This window comes from Beta vulgaris, chromosome 9, assembly GCF_026745355.1.
Source record: "Beta vulgaris subsp. vulgaris cultivar EL10 chromosome 9, EL10.2, whole genome shotgun sequence".
Taxonomy (NCBI): domain Eukaryota; kingdom Viridiplantae; phylum Streptophyta; class Magnoliopsida; order Caryophyllales; family Amaranthaceae; genus Beta; species Beta vulgaris.
In genome coordinates, this window is record NC_079210.1 from 11,762,780 (window position 1) to 11,778,384 (window position 15,605).

The 15,605-nt window shown below is 36.9% G+C and overlaps 1 protein-coding gene across 1 annotated transcript; it reads left to right on the forward strand.

The window, feature by feature from the left end:
- The first annotated feature begins 2,675 nt into the window (after positions 1 to 2,675).
- Positions 2,676 to 3,518, forward strand: LOC104903238 (60S ribosomal protein L12-1). The gene has a single exon (XM_010691246.4). It carries the CDS (start codon positions 2,808 to 2,810, stop codon positions 3,306 to 3,308), a length of 501 nt encoding a protein of 166 aa, XP_010689548.1. The 5' UTR covers positions 2,676 to 2,807; the 3' UTR covers positions 3,309 to 3,518.
- Positions 3,519 to 15,605: the final 12,087 nt, after the last annotated feature.

The following is a 15,605-nucleotide window of genomic DNA, read 5'->3' on the forward strand; positions in this document are numbered from 1 at the left end:
GCCAAGTCCGCGCACCATTGACCATCGAGAAAGCATAACGTAACCGCGACATGAGACATACCAGAATTAGCTCATGATACTTTTCACACTTCATCTCATTTTTTTTTACATATTTAGAGATATGTTCCTTGTACACATGTTTCTGAAACTTTTGCTCATTTTGCAGGTTCTGGCGTAAAAGGTACGTGTACTTTGACTTCTGATTTTTCAAACCTCAGTAAAAAAGGGGGCTTCAATAGACTCATACTCGTGTCTCCCCATTTAAGGGTCCAATGATGAAACATACAGCGGTAATAGCTGGCGCTGCCTAATGGAAGAGCAATCCGAAAAAACATGCCATGTTGTGTTTTTGAAATGATATTCTAAAGCCTAATTAATTATCCATGATGAGTAAATGTAATTTCATGCTCGTCAAATATTTTATGTCCATTTTAAGGGCCCAATTAAAGACTTTCATAAATGTTTTTATTATCTTTAATAAATATTTTTAGCATAAATCACATTTTGTATCCCGTAAAATTCAATCCTCGAATTTTAGGGATTAAAAAAAGTATCTTCAAAGCACCCGTTTAATAAAAAATTCGAATATGCTGGAATATTTGCGTCGAACACGGCGGCCGCGATCAGCACGTCACGTGTGTCCTGCATATTGGCCTGAACGCATCAAGCGCGCCAATGAGCATCTGACACGTGGACATGTGACTCGCACAGAGTCCTGTGCCTCACGTAGGTCATGCGTGTGACGCAAATTTCTTTTCTATCTTTTTAAATACGCGTTTACACATATTTAAACCTGATTGGGCATACCATATCAGACGCCCCAATCTGCGCCTGACGCGGAGGCTTGCGCCTGCCAAGTCGGACTGCGAGAGGGGCACATGTTCAAACCTGATTGGGCAGACCACATCAGACGCCCCAATCTGCGCTTGACACGGAGACTTGTGCCTGCCAATTCGGACTGCGAGAGGCGCACATGTTCAAACCTGATTGGGCAGACCACATCAGACGGCCCAATCTGCGCATGACGCGGAGACTTGCGCCTGCCAAGTCGGACTGCGACAGGCGCAGCAGGCGCGTGTGGCGCAATTTTTTTACTGCTTATAAATACGAGCCAATTTCAAAATCAAAGACGGCTTTTCATTATTATTTTATGAACAAATAATTTTGAATATTTACAAATCCTATTATGAACCTCCAAATACTTAAACACTCTCAATGTATCAAATCGATTTACAGTTCCTGATGATACTATGTTACTGGTGCCACGATTGCTCCACCTGAAAGTCGTTACACTCTTCGATCTCATCCGCATCAGTATAATCATGAGGATCATTGAATAATCAATTTGATTTATTGTATTGAAGTTAGTAAGTTACTAACAGTTTTTGTCATGATGTAGATCTTTAATTAATAATCGTGATTATTTGTAAATTATAATCCCACTTTTATTATTCTTGTATATAATATTCCTGATTGTTTTATTTGTCCTATTCATAATTTTATCATCCACATGTTATTATTTTAATCAAGACCTAAGGAATTGTTCTAACTAATTCAGATAATTTAGACAACCTGCTAGGAATATTGTAATATGATTGCATAATAACATACCACTAAAAATTAGTCTTTTATGTGTTTCCTGAACCAACCCAGACTAAATAGTTTTAGGGTGTATTAAAATGCTATATGATCATTCTTTTGCATTAATATATAATGAATCGATACTTAATAGAGGCCAACAATAGATAATATGGATCCTGACTATATTTTACCCTCACCCTCGAGTTCAAACTTTTGATTCTTGACCATCTATGGAGTCTAGACGGGAAAATCTACATTGGATAAGTCTCTAAGATGTCCCTACCGTTTCAATATTCAATTTGGTTTATGATTCTTCTTTTAAATAATTATTGGCAACTTCAAAACGTTATTCAAATAAAACCTTAACAATGGGTTAGTCAATTAAACGCGCTCACACCGCGTGTATGATTAAAGGAAAAATCCACGCCTACAACTACTAATACTGTTAAAAGAGTGATGATATATGTAAGTAGGAAAGATTTGACGATTAGGGAAATTATGCATTTCACGAAATCAAATTGGGGAAATTTTAAAGGCAAGGGTTTCTAATTTTTCGAGTTTTCAATTACTTTAGAAGGGAAACTCTTTCTCTTGCTTTCTATCTCATATTTCAATACCATGAATTTTAAGATTTTATGAGTTTCAATCACCTCTATTGTTGTTTTCTTGATAATTCCCAAAAGTAATAGGCATAGCAAGCGTGGGGGCTTTTTTTTTTTTTTGGGTCTTCTTGTCTTTATAATTTTCTTTTTCGTTTTCTCTCAATAGAATTTTCTAACATTTTTTGGAACTCTCATATAAAAATAGTACATATTTCAGTTGCTTCATTATTGTAATCAAATATAGTTGCACCTTCATATGGACCATACTATACCTAAAAAATGCAATTAATCATAACTTAAATCTAGATTAACCCAAACAACCTATCCGACCCTTCTATCACTAAATGTCTAGACACTATGTTTCACGTCCAATTTTTCTATACCCATCGACCATCCCTAATATCTGAACCCGAAAACCTTAGTATAGCCCAAAATACATTACACTGCAAAGCACAATAAAAGCCCAAAAAAAGTAGTAGCATTTGTATTTGACACAAACCTCCTCAAAACCCTAGTTTTATATCTTACCATAATCCGCCATCTTCCTCGCCTCCCTCTATTTCTCTTCTCTTCTCATTTTAATTCTCCCAGTCCAATTCTCTCTCCTCATCCTCAACCTCAACCATGCCTCCAAAAATCGACCCATCTCAAATAGTTGAAGTATTCGTCCGGGTAACCGGAGGAGAAGTCGGAGCAGCCTCATCTTTGGCCCCAAAGATCGGACCTTTGGGTCTTTCCCCTAAGAAGATCGGAGAAGACATCGCCAAAGAAACCGCTAAAGACTGGAAGGGTCTCCGTGTTACCGTCAAACTTACCGTCCAAAACAGGCAAGCCAAGGTCAGTGTGGTCCCTTCTGCTGCTGCTCTTGTTATCAAGGCCTTGAAGGAACCTGAACGTGACAGGAAGAAAGTTAAGAACATCAAACATACTGGTAATATCTCACTTGATGATGTTATTGAGATTGCACGTATTATGAAGCCTAGATCTATGGCTAAGGAATTGAAAGGAACTGTTAAGGAGATTTTGGGTACTTGTGTTTCTGTTGGATGTACTGTTGATGGCAAAGATCCTAAGGATTTGCAGCAGGAGGTTGAAGATGGTGAGGTGGAAATTCCTGATAATTAATATTATTGTTGTTTGTTTTTCTTCTCATGATGATATTATGTTAAAATGAACCACATTTTGTGTGTTCTTTTTGTCTTTTAATTTTTGATTTTGGTTTTTAATATTATCAACATGGAATTCTGGATCTTTTTTAGGCTGTTTTGAGATGTAGTTTTTGGATGAGACTTGGTAGAATTGCTTGAATGAATGAGGAAGTCCCCTAGTTTATAATGTTGATGTTGATTTTTGGATTCTGTTTGTATGTTGAAATCTGATGGTTCTCGTATTTGTGGTTTTTGGCATAGGGGCATATATTGTGCTCTTCTTTTTTTTTGTTGGCGGAGTATCCCTATTGAATTGTTTTGTATTTGGATGAGTTTTTAGAACGATTTAATTTCAAGTAATGCTGAGGTTTTGAGGAGTACTCAAAGCTATCCAGGTCTTGTTTGAGGATAGTAGTTGATTGTGATACTTGCCCTAGGGTAGATTAGATTAGATTATGTTTGTAAAAGTTGTGGAGAATGAAAATGGAGTGAATGACTGTTAGATACCATTGTTCTCCTCTAATACCCTCAATTCGAGAATGCCACTAGTAAATGGCGTTTCATCCTATTCCATTTACCCTTAATCTGCTATTTGGGTGTGGTAGTAGTTCGATACTCCAGGAATTGTTTTGTTATTTACATTTTGTGTAGTTTTGGTAAATACGAGATTGGCGAAAGAAATCATTTATTTACGGAATTGCCTATGGTCTACTTCAGGAAATATATAGGAGATGCTAGAAATGTGATAGCATTTGTAGATGGTAGACTGCTGGGCTTTCTTTTTTTAGTGTGTGTTGATAAAGATAAGTTCTGGGGCGTAATTCCATTAGATTACCACTCTGTGAGTGATGATGGTTTTTGGAAGATCAAATGGATGGATTTGGAAGAGAAGTGCAGATTGTATTACTAGTAGATTATTGTTTCTCTGATATTTGATCCTGCCAATTGCCTCCAACCTAAGCATTGCATTAGTGTAATGTCTTATTCTTATTGAAGTTGTCTTGCATTGTGCTGTTGGTCTATTCTTATTTACGTTCTTACTTGTGTCGATGTAATCAGAGCTAGACAGAGCTAGACACAACCTGTGATAATATTATTTGGTGAGCCGTCTTGTGGATTTATCTTTTCAGTCTTGCGAATTTCCCCTAACCTAAGCATGTCCCCCATGGGTCTTGTTCTCTCATGCCTCTGTGACATACGTTACATGGATCCAAGTACACTCTCTTTTGTGCCAGTTCTTCTGGCAAGAAAGTCTAATGTTCGTAAAAGTGACTTTCCCTTTCTCATAACAATTGTTTCCCGTTCCATCTTTTTGTCACTATCATACTCTCGGCCTTAATCGCTCTCCCTTCGTTATCTCGTCTGCTTGCTCCTTTGCCGATATTGTTAATCCAGGTACATGGACTACTATCTTGACACCTCTTCCTGAATTCTCTGTGATCGTTCCTAGTGGTTTTTGATTGCTAATAGTTGGACTTTTTAAGTGTAACTTAATGGTTTGTTTAATGCTTACTTCTAGTGGAGATGATGATAGTTGTTTGGGGTTGGACAACACCAATAGAGGAATTAGGTGTAGAATTTTGTTATCTAATTTTCCTTTGATTTTTGAAGGTGAGCTATGGCTGTGGGTAAATTTATAATAGTCTTAAGTAGCATATTAGGGTGGTTTAAATGACGGGCCTAGCAAGTAATGTTGTGTTTTAGGGGGAGCCGAAGTGGTGGCTGAAGTAATCTGAAAATGGTTGCAAAAAAAAAGTGAAGGTTGGATGTGTTTGGAGAGGGGAGGTTGCTTCGTGGTCAGGCAGTTATGCTAGCTTGGTACTTACGCACAAGAGTCGTGAGGGATTTCTCACATAAACTGTTGATAGACAAGATAAGATGTTTATAATTGTTGAAAATTTTCACTTACCGGTATCTTTTCTGTTTTAACCAGGAAAAGAAAAGCTAGGCTACCCTCCTACCGAGGGCCAACCTAAAATGTCCATGGGGACTTACCGGGGGTACTCTATATGTAGTGGTGTCAGAAACAGATCTGAGCGCTGGGTCAACCTGATTCTGACTTGACTTGAACCTGGTTCGACCTGTGAGGGTCAGTCCCTAGACCTGACCGAAACCTGACCTGGGATTACCCAGTCCTGACCGGCACCTGGCAAGATTATATGTTGACCTGACTAGACAGACCTGCATTCAAACTTGAACCCGACCGTACTCAACTAGATATTACTAAAATTCAATTATTTTTTTATATTTATATAATCATTTAAATATATAATTATAACTTTTCTTACAATTAATAATTAATTAAATAAAAAATAAATTACATTTAATTTAAGAGTTAAACGTTAAATATCATGTGCATGTGTGCGTGTGGAATTTCTGAGCCTCTTCTGGAATATGCTGAGATTACAAGGGCTGGTGGTATTAAGTGTGGTTATGTAATATGGTACGGAGATTTTTCTATTGGATGTTCATTTTATGGCTGTGATGATCATAGTATTGATGATTGTTTGATTTTGTCCCCTCCCGAAAAAGAAATTAAGGTGATGTTGATGAAACACCCTAAAAAACAGTGGCTATCTGAGTTCATTCAAGGTGCTACTAGGCTAGCTAAGCCTCTTTCCACTGCTGAACAAGCTTTAGTGGTGGAGGCTAGGCCTAGACACATTGTCCGTCGTCAATCTACTTCTGGTGTCTATCCTAAACAACCTGTTTATAAGAAAAAGTTTGCTGGAAAGTCATTCACAGGTAAGAAAGCTCGTGGTGGTGGTGGTATCAAAATAGCTGATGGGGCCCCTAATGCCCATCTTATAGCTACTGGTCTATCTCTGCCTAGTCATGGTGGTAAAGGTAAGGGTCTAATTCTAGCTCAGCCTGTTATTGAGCTAGACTCCTCTGATGATGATGTTGGTAATGAAGCTATATCTGCTATCCCTCCTCCTCTGTATGCTGGAAATCAGCTTAGTTCTGTTGAGCTATCAGCTCCAGTCCCTGATGCTATCTCTGGTGGTAAGCCCCTCCTTCTATCTGATATCAATGATGATGATATGATTGCCCCAGTCCCTTTAAGGGCTATCTACCCTTCTGAGTTAGTCAATGATGGCTTTATTCCGGAAGTCGATCAGTTTATGGAAGATAATCAGGTAATGTTTGAAAATGATGCTATTGATTCTGGCCTCATTGATGATACTTATATATTGGAGGATAATGTTCATGAATCTATTCTGGATGGGTATATCTCCCAGCATGATGGCTCTTTCCATTCTATTCATTCTGAGACCTCAATTATTAGGCAAATTGAGGGGATGGGAGTTGTAGGGGCTATTACTCCTGAGAATATGTCTGTTTCTAGCTCTTCTAAGAGGAGGAAGATGGATTCGGGTGATGAGTCTTCCACAGCCAATCTGAAGAGGGGTAGAACCTAGGCTGGTTCTATTTCTAATCTGCTAAGTTTATGAATATCAGTTTTTGGAATGTTAGAGGTTGTAAGAGGCACTTAGCTATGGAGGAAGTAAAAGACTTTTGTAATTACAATAATGTGCATGTCATGATGCTTTGTGAAACCAAATCCTTTTCCCCTCCCTCGGAGGCGAGTGTTAGGTTTTGTGGGTTTCACCACCATGACTTCCTCCCCTCTATTGGCTTAGCAGGTGGGTTGTGGTTATTTTGGAAGGATGTAGCCTCTAATCCTTTTATTTTTAATGTTGAAGCAAAGTTTGATAGATTTTTGGTCTGCAATGTTAGTATTCTCTCTATGAACTGTTCGTTTAAGCTTGTATTGATTTATGCTCCTCCTAACCCTAATCTCAAGCCTGTTTTTTGGGATGAGTTAATTAGTGTTATTCAAGGATTCTCATGTCCTTATGTTGTTCTGGGCGACTTTAACGAACTTAGCTCTCAGCATGATAAAATTGGAGGGGCAACTTTTTCTTTTGCTCGATTAAATTTTATGCACAGTTTGTTTTCTTCATTAGAATGTATTGAACTTCCTTATAAGGGCCAAAGGTATACTTGGAGAAAGAAAAAAGGCGGAAGTAGTAATATTCTGGAAAGATCAGATAAAGGAGTAGCCAGTTTAGATTGGGTTAATTTATTTCCTAATGCAATTCTTAATCACCAAGTTTTCACATCTTCGGATCATTGCCAAGTTTCATTATGCTTGAAGCTTCACCAGGGGAGAAAAGCTCCTCCTTTTAAGTTTAATAAAATTTGGATGGCTAGGAAAGATTTTGATACCGTTATTAAAAAATCTTGGTGTACCAGATTTAATGGGTCGTTCATGTACTGTCTAACTAAGAAGTGTAATTTATTAAAAGAAAAGGCTAAAGTCTGGTCGACTACTCGATTTGGCAATATATTTCGACAGTTGCGTGCTGTTGAAAGTAAGCTCCGTTTAATTCAAGATAGTTTATTAGCTAATCCGGATTGCCCTTCTCTTTGTGCTAAGCAAAATAAATTTTTGGCTAAACAAGCTCGTTTGCTTGAGTTCCAAGAATCTCACTGGAAAATAAAAGCGAAGTCTAATCATTTAAATCTTAGTGATTCTAATACCAAGTATTATCATGCATGTGCTTCCATTAGACGAAATCGTAATTTTATTTCTTCTATTATGAATGAAGATGGTGTTGTTATTTCTGCTCCTATTCAAGTAGAAGAGTTCTTTTCTAATGCTTTCATCCAAAGATTCACATCAAATCCGAACTGTCATTTTGATGAAAATAGTGATTTTCATCTTCTTGATTCAATAATTTCTGGGGAAGACAATAGAATGCTTTGTGCTGAAGTCACGTTTGAGGAAGTAAAGTTAGCAGTATTTGAGTTAGGGCCGGATAAGGCACTGGGACTGGATGGTTTCCCTCCTTTCTTTTTCCAACAGTATTGGGCGTTAGTAGGGAATTCTGTACTTAGAGCCGTTAAGGCATTTTTCCATTCTAGGAAGTTACTAAAAGAAGTTAATCATACTTTTGTGACCTTAATTCCTAAAATTGAAGCCCCCTCATCTCCGAACCATTTTAGACCTATTAGTTTATGCTCTACCATTTATAAAATTATTTCTAAAGTGATAGCAGGCCGCCTTAAAATTGTGCTGGGAAAAATAATTCACCCGCTTCAAGGGGCTTTTGTTCCTGAAAGATTAATTCAAGACAATGTTCTTTTAGCCCATGAAGTTTTTCATTCTTTTAAAAAGAAATCAGGTGCCAAAGGTTGGTTAGCGATTAAATTAGATATGGAAAAGGCGTATGATAGATTGGAATGGGATTTCATTTTTATTGTGTTGCGCAAGCTGGGTTTCTGTGAGCAATGGGTTGGTTAGGTGAAAGAATGTATCTCTACCGTCTCATTTTCGGTTTTGATTAATGGTATTCCTGGCCAGTTGTTCTCCCCTTCACGGGGGATTCGCCAAGGGGACCCTTTATCGCCTTATATTTTTATCTTGTGTGCCGAACTGCTAGCTAGGCAACTTCATAATGAGAGTAGTTCCGGTTCTAAGCTTGTAGGTGTGACGCTTGGTCATTCTGGTGTGAAGATTCCCTTTTTGACCTTTGCTGATGATACCATGATTTTTGCTACAGCGTCGTCTGAGAGCTAATCTATTATTAGAAATATTTTAGATAAATAGTATTGTATGTCGAGTCAGCTGGTAAACTATAATAAGTCCGCTTACCATTGTTCTCCGAATACGGACTCAGAGTTAGCCTCATCTTTTTCGAATATCCTTCAAATGGCTGAAGCTAGGTCACTTGGGACGTACCTTGGATGCCCAATTATAGACTCAAAAGTTACGAACTCAACTTTTAGTGCCATTCGTGAGAAGGTGCAAGCTCAGCTACCTAAGTGGAAAGCTAATTCATTATCGCAAGCTGGTCGAACGGTTTTAATCCAATCGAACTTAGCTACTAAGGCCAACTGTCAGATGCAGAGTTTTGCTTTACCGTCTGCTATTCTGGATGGACTGGATAAAAGTTATAGGAATTTTTTCTGGAACAAACCGTCAGATTCTAAATCTCCCAACCTGATAGGCTGGGAAAAAGTGTGTAAACCTAAACAGTTCGGGGGATTAGGGATCAAGAAAGCTAAAATTAATAATATGGCCCTCCAGTTTAAATTGTTATGGAAGATCATTGATAATCCTGAAAATCTGTGGGTTAATCTGGTTTCTAGGAAATATCTGAAGACAGACTCTATCTTCGATTATAAGGTGAAAGCTAATGTTTCTTGGCAATGGCGGAGACTTATGTTGCTAAGACAAAAATTCAGAAAAGGTCTCAGATGGATTGTTGGCAATGGTGACAAAATTTCTTTTTGGTTTGATAACTGGGCGTTTCCTTACCCAATTAGTGAGGTTTGTCCAGTCATTAGGGGATCTGAGGATCTTTCGGTTGCTTTCTTCATTGGTACGGAGTTACAATGGGATAGTCAGCGTCTTTGTCAGATTATTCCTGAGCATATAGTCTCTGTTATTAAGGGTATTTTTATTCCCAGAAATTCAGTCGAGGATAAGCTTGTGTGGGGGTTAACAGCGGATGGTTGCTATTCTGTTAAATCTGGGGTCGCGCTTCTTCAAGGTTTTGGTATTATCCCGCCGGTTCCGGAGCCTTTTTATTGGATCTGGAAGCTCCGTATCCCGCCCAAAGTTAAGTTTTTCTTGTGGAAGATTTGCAATAATGGTCTTCCTACAAAAAAAAGACTAGAGATTAGTCACATTTTTGTTCCTCTAGAATGTGGGTTCTGTAATCATCACTCGGAAGATACCGGTCATATCTTCATAGAGTGCCCATTTGGTGTAGATGTTTTCGCTATTTTAGCCTCTTCTTTGGGGTGGCCCATTCCCCCCCCCCCGTTCAGGGGACTAGCTCTTTCGTAGATTACCTCTCTATGCTTCCCCAAGTGTTAGATGTTGACCATATTTCTAAAATTGCGTTAACTTGGTGGTTTATTTGGTATGCGCGTAATGGCATTTCTTTTCGTCAGGAGTCTTTTATCCCTGAAAAGGTTGCCATAATGGTAAAAGTGTTTGCTGCTAAGTTAGATGGGGCACATTCTTTAGTGCTATCAGGGGATAGGTCTAATATGACTAGGGGGGTTTCCAGGAAATTAGATAGATCTAATGTCTGCTGGTCCCCTCCGCCGTTTGCGTTTAGTAAACTCAATTTTGATGGGTCTAAGTTAAAGTTTGGAGAGACCTCTTTGGGGTTTGTTATTAGAGATTCTTGTGGGAAGGTGATGGTGTGTGGGGGGCAGGCTTTTGCCTCACATCACTCTGTGTTAGTAGCGGAAGCTTGGGCCTTGGTAGTTGGTATTAAGGCTGCTAAAATGATGGGGATTAAGTGCCTGATTATTGAAGGGGATAACCTGTGTGTTATTCAGGCGATCAAACGTTTGTGGAAAATTCCTTGGACCATTCATTCTATTATTATGGATGCAGATGAAGAGTTGAAGGCGTTCGAGGAGGTCCGTATTCTGCATGGAGTTCGTGAAGGGAATTCGGCGGCAGATTGGATGGCTAATAGGGGCCATTTGTGTTCGAATTTATGTTATTGGTTGGATTTCCCGGATATTTCTTTTTCCTCAATCATCCGAAAGGATGCTTTAGGATGGCCCTCCTCTTGGGGGCCATCTTAGTGTATTTGTTTTCCTAGGTAAAAAAAAAAAATGTACTTGTTTATATTTTCTATAATTACCTAATGTCCCCATTTTCAAATAATATTAAAAAACATCTTATTAAACCTTATTCTCCAAATTATATTAATATTCTACTAAATTTTCCTCATTTTTTCTATCATTTTTTTTACCAAATTATCTCATTTTAATATTCTACCAAATAATATCTCAAATTCTCATAACACTATACTAAACAACAACATATGAGCTCATAAAAAATCTGCAATTATAATAAACTATACAAAAAATCAAGATTTAGTGAAATTACATAAAAATCACACAAAAAAGAATAAATGTGAAATTACATAAAAATCACACAAAATTATTCAACACAAAAATTAACAAATTAAACTAAAAAATGGAAAAAATATCTTGAACGAAAACTAGATCTGGCCGGTAAGGGACGGCGGATGTTGGCGGTGGTGAAGAGGTGACGAACAAGGTGGTTGAGTCTTCGACGAACACGATTGACGAGTGAAGATCGATGACGGATGACAACGAACGAAGATCGACGACTGACAACAACGAACGACGAGCGACGACGACGAGCGAAGAGCGTCGATTCAGCGAGGATGATGAGAGGCGAACGAACACGTTGGTTGTGAGGATGAGAGAGGCTAGTAGACGAGAGTGAGAGATGAGAGATGAGAGAAAAAGAGCATCGAAAAAGGGAGGAAGGGTGGTGGTGGCCAAATTCCGGCAAGGACATAGAAATGGAAGGAATGAGCAACGCAATGGAAGGAGCACAGAAATAGGATTTTTAGGTTTGGAGGAGAGATGGGACAAGGTAATAGGATAGGAGACGATCTAACGGTTCATATTGTTTCATGACATGTATCAACGATTAATATTCATGATCCGTCTGCTTTGTGTTATTTTCTTGTGTGCCATTGATTATGATGATCTAACGGTTTAGATTTTGCCTATTAGATGATTTTGGATTTTGCCTTTAAAAAAACAAATAATCCTACCAAAGTATTATTCATAAAAACTAATCTTCATGCTCCACATCCCTAAACCCCAAATCTCATACCTTATAACCCCATTTTCAAATAATAATATAATTATTTATAGTAGTAATCTCATATCCACTAATTGCTCGTATATTCGTAGTTAATATATAACACTCATTATTATTATCGTTCGTTATACTATTAGAGCATATTAAGAGTCCAGATTCATTAATAATCAATCGCGTATTAGTTAGAATGGTTCCAATATTATTATATCGTACTAAAGTATTTAAGTCTACTGATAAAATAGTTTGTTTATAGTCACTATATACAAAGTTAAGACATATAGCTGAAGTAGATGTTTTTTGTTTCAAAATGCATTTCTTATAAAGATGATTAACTCAAATATTGTATTGTTATCTTAATTAGCTTATCAACTACCATTGACACATTCATTTAGTATAATATGTAATTTGAATCATTCAAGTAGATTTTTTTTGTTTATGAAACGCATTACACTCGGGAACGATTATCATAATGCATGATTACCCACTTACATTGACTAATCTATACACTAATCCATTTGTATTACTTTGTGTTTATACTAATGTATACTAGCTAGAAATGTAATATATTGATCTATACACTAATATCTATACATTGACATATAGTCGAAATGCAATAGATTAATCTATATACTAATCTAGTTTAGCCTATTGATTACCCCCTTACATTGGCTTCCATCACGTTATACTCATATTAGCTTGTGTTGATTGACTTTAATCATCATTATCACCAATTATGATCACATTATACTCATATTGTTTTCTAGGTCAATGATATGATATTTAAGATATGATAATGCTTATGGACAAGGGAATAACCGAGTAACTGACTAAGTGTTAAGTTACTATATGGTTGTCCAACTTATGAACCCGACCTCGTTATAATCACTTAGGCCTCATATGAACCGTCATTGTAAACTTATGAATGTATGATTGTCATTTGTTATAGTATTATAACATATTAAGAGTCGTTATACTAATTTATAATCAATAGAGTATTATATTGGTTTTAAAATTATTTTAATATCAATCTTATATTAAAATGATTCAACATATTAGTATTTATGTTGTTATTGTTATTGTTAGTATTCATGTTCTTATTTGTATTACTATTGCTATTGTTAGCCCCGTTACCATTACTGTTATTAATTATTTGTATTTTTACCTATTATCATTGTCGCTTTATGTTTATTAGTATTATTATTCTCATTACCATCATAGCTATTTACAAATTTATATATCAATCATAATACTTATAATAATAAATCATTTATATAGAGTTTGGAATTAATCGTCTACTCGTTATTACTATCGTTGGTTATAATATATAATATTAAAACATATGAAGAGTTGTTCTACTCCTTTACTCATTAGAGTGGTTTTACGCAGATGATTATTCAAAATAAGAGTTGACTAAGAGAATATACTAAACATCACGATAATCAATATAGTGTTTTTTATTGGTTTTTTGTTGTCATCCATATATTTATCGCACACACACATATGTATATATATGTCGATCTTAATACTTTTATTAATATGATTCGTTTACAAAATCCATAACAAAATCAAGATGGCCCGATCAGGAGTTACCCGAAGTTGAATTGACGTTCAATAGCGAATGGAATCGATGTTTCACAATGATCGAACTAAGGTCATTACTAATTCAACCCGAATACATTTGACTTAACGCAACCTTACATGAAACCTAAATACGACCTGCACAAACCCGACAAAAAAAAAATGTAAATGGGTGATCATATCCGGGAATGGATCAACTTGTAAATGGAACGCTCAGACCTGTTCGGCACCCGGGAATCCAATGATTCAAATGTGTTCGACCCAGTTGAACAAAACCTGACCAATCATGACCTGGGGCATTGACAATCAGAATCCTGACATGTCCGGGTGTGACTTGGTTCGTCGTGGGTATACCCAAAACCTGTTTGAGAACCTGTTTTGACACCACTATCTATATGTATTGATCTGATTCCTTTTCTTGTCATCCATCTTTTGAGAAGTACATTTTTTTCAAGTACTTTAGAAGTATATTATTTATTGAGAAATTATAGTAGTAATGCATTTGCCGAATGTGAGTGAGATTATTGAAGCTTGTCACTTACTATTTCTTGGTCACATTATGTTATAAATCTCTTTTCATCATATTATGTTATAAGTACCTTACATTTTAAGGGTCTGTTTTTATCATCTTTTGCTTATTTAAGAATTTGCGGAAAGTCTGGAAAAAAAATGAAATATGTAGAAAATATAAGAAAAGTTGAAGAAAAGTTAAGAAAGGTTAAAGAATTTTAGTAAAATTCAGAAACAATAAAGGGAGCACTTGATAGTGTCATAGCAAAATATGAGAACAGGGCTCCCTATGCATCACTTGATAGTAATTTTTTAAAGGAACAAAGGGAAAGTGGGGGTGGGGGGGGGGTTGGGGTGGGGAGGAGGAGTATTATTAGTTAGTTAAATTGAGTTTTGCTAAGAACAGTTTGCACCAAAGATATATAGGGGTGAATCTAGGATTCTGGATATGGGGTAGTGTAACTTTACATTACTAGAAACTCAAAAAAAAAAAAAGAGTTTGTAATTACTAACAAATATTTCCATCAACAACATATGATATAACACTTCCAAATTTCCACAAATTTAAAAACATGTAAAATATCACTCTCAAATTCCACAAATTCAAATATTTAATAACAATCTTACTTATTCTTCCAACTCAACAAATTCAAACATCCAAATTCACAACTATAATAGAAATTTCAGCCGAACTAAACAATAAAAAATGACAACAAACAATCAAAACTCAACTAACAAATCAAAATTTCATCCCAACTAATAATCATAGTTCATAACAATCACAATTCACAACTAACAATCAAAATTCAGCCCAACATCCAAAATTCTAACAATTGCAAATCTTCAATAGTTGGGCAAATGAGTTATCTAAATGGCGAAAGCTTACTTGAAGCCACTGCCTGTCGTACACTCGAGTACTCGACCGATTTACAAAAACCGCCGTTAGAGAGGAAAGAGAAAGAAAGTTAACCCTAAACCCTAAGAAAATTAAGGAATCACGAAATTTCAAAAACTCACCATTTCCTGACGAGGCGACGACCGACGACGACGACTGAGAGGAGGCGACGAGGAGACGATGAGGAGATGACTGAGAGGAGGCGATGAGTGACGGCCGACTACTGAGAGGAGGTGACGAGTGACGACCGACGACTGAGAAGAGGCGACAAGCCGACGACCAACGAGCCGACGACTGAGAGCAGGCGAAGAGTGAGAGATATCAGTTTGTTTGAGAGTTGAGAGAGTGAAATGTCAAATGAAACGGCGCATTTTTTTTGTTACCACGTGGCTCCGCCACTGAAGATGTACTCATTACCCGTAGAAGAAAACGAACTCTAGCCATACTATGAGCCTCAATGTTTCCTCACTCTTTTGACGTTAGAAAAAGAAACTGAAAGAAAGGATAAACAAAATTTTTTTATGTCTTCAACATGCGAGTCTTCATAAGCTCGATTACCCTCATTCTTCACTCTTCAACAACTCCTTCACTGTTTTTTGTTGGGGGCCGTT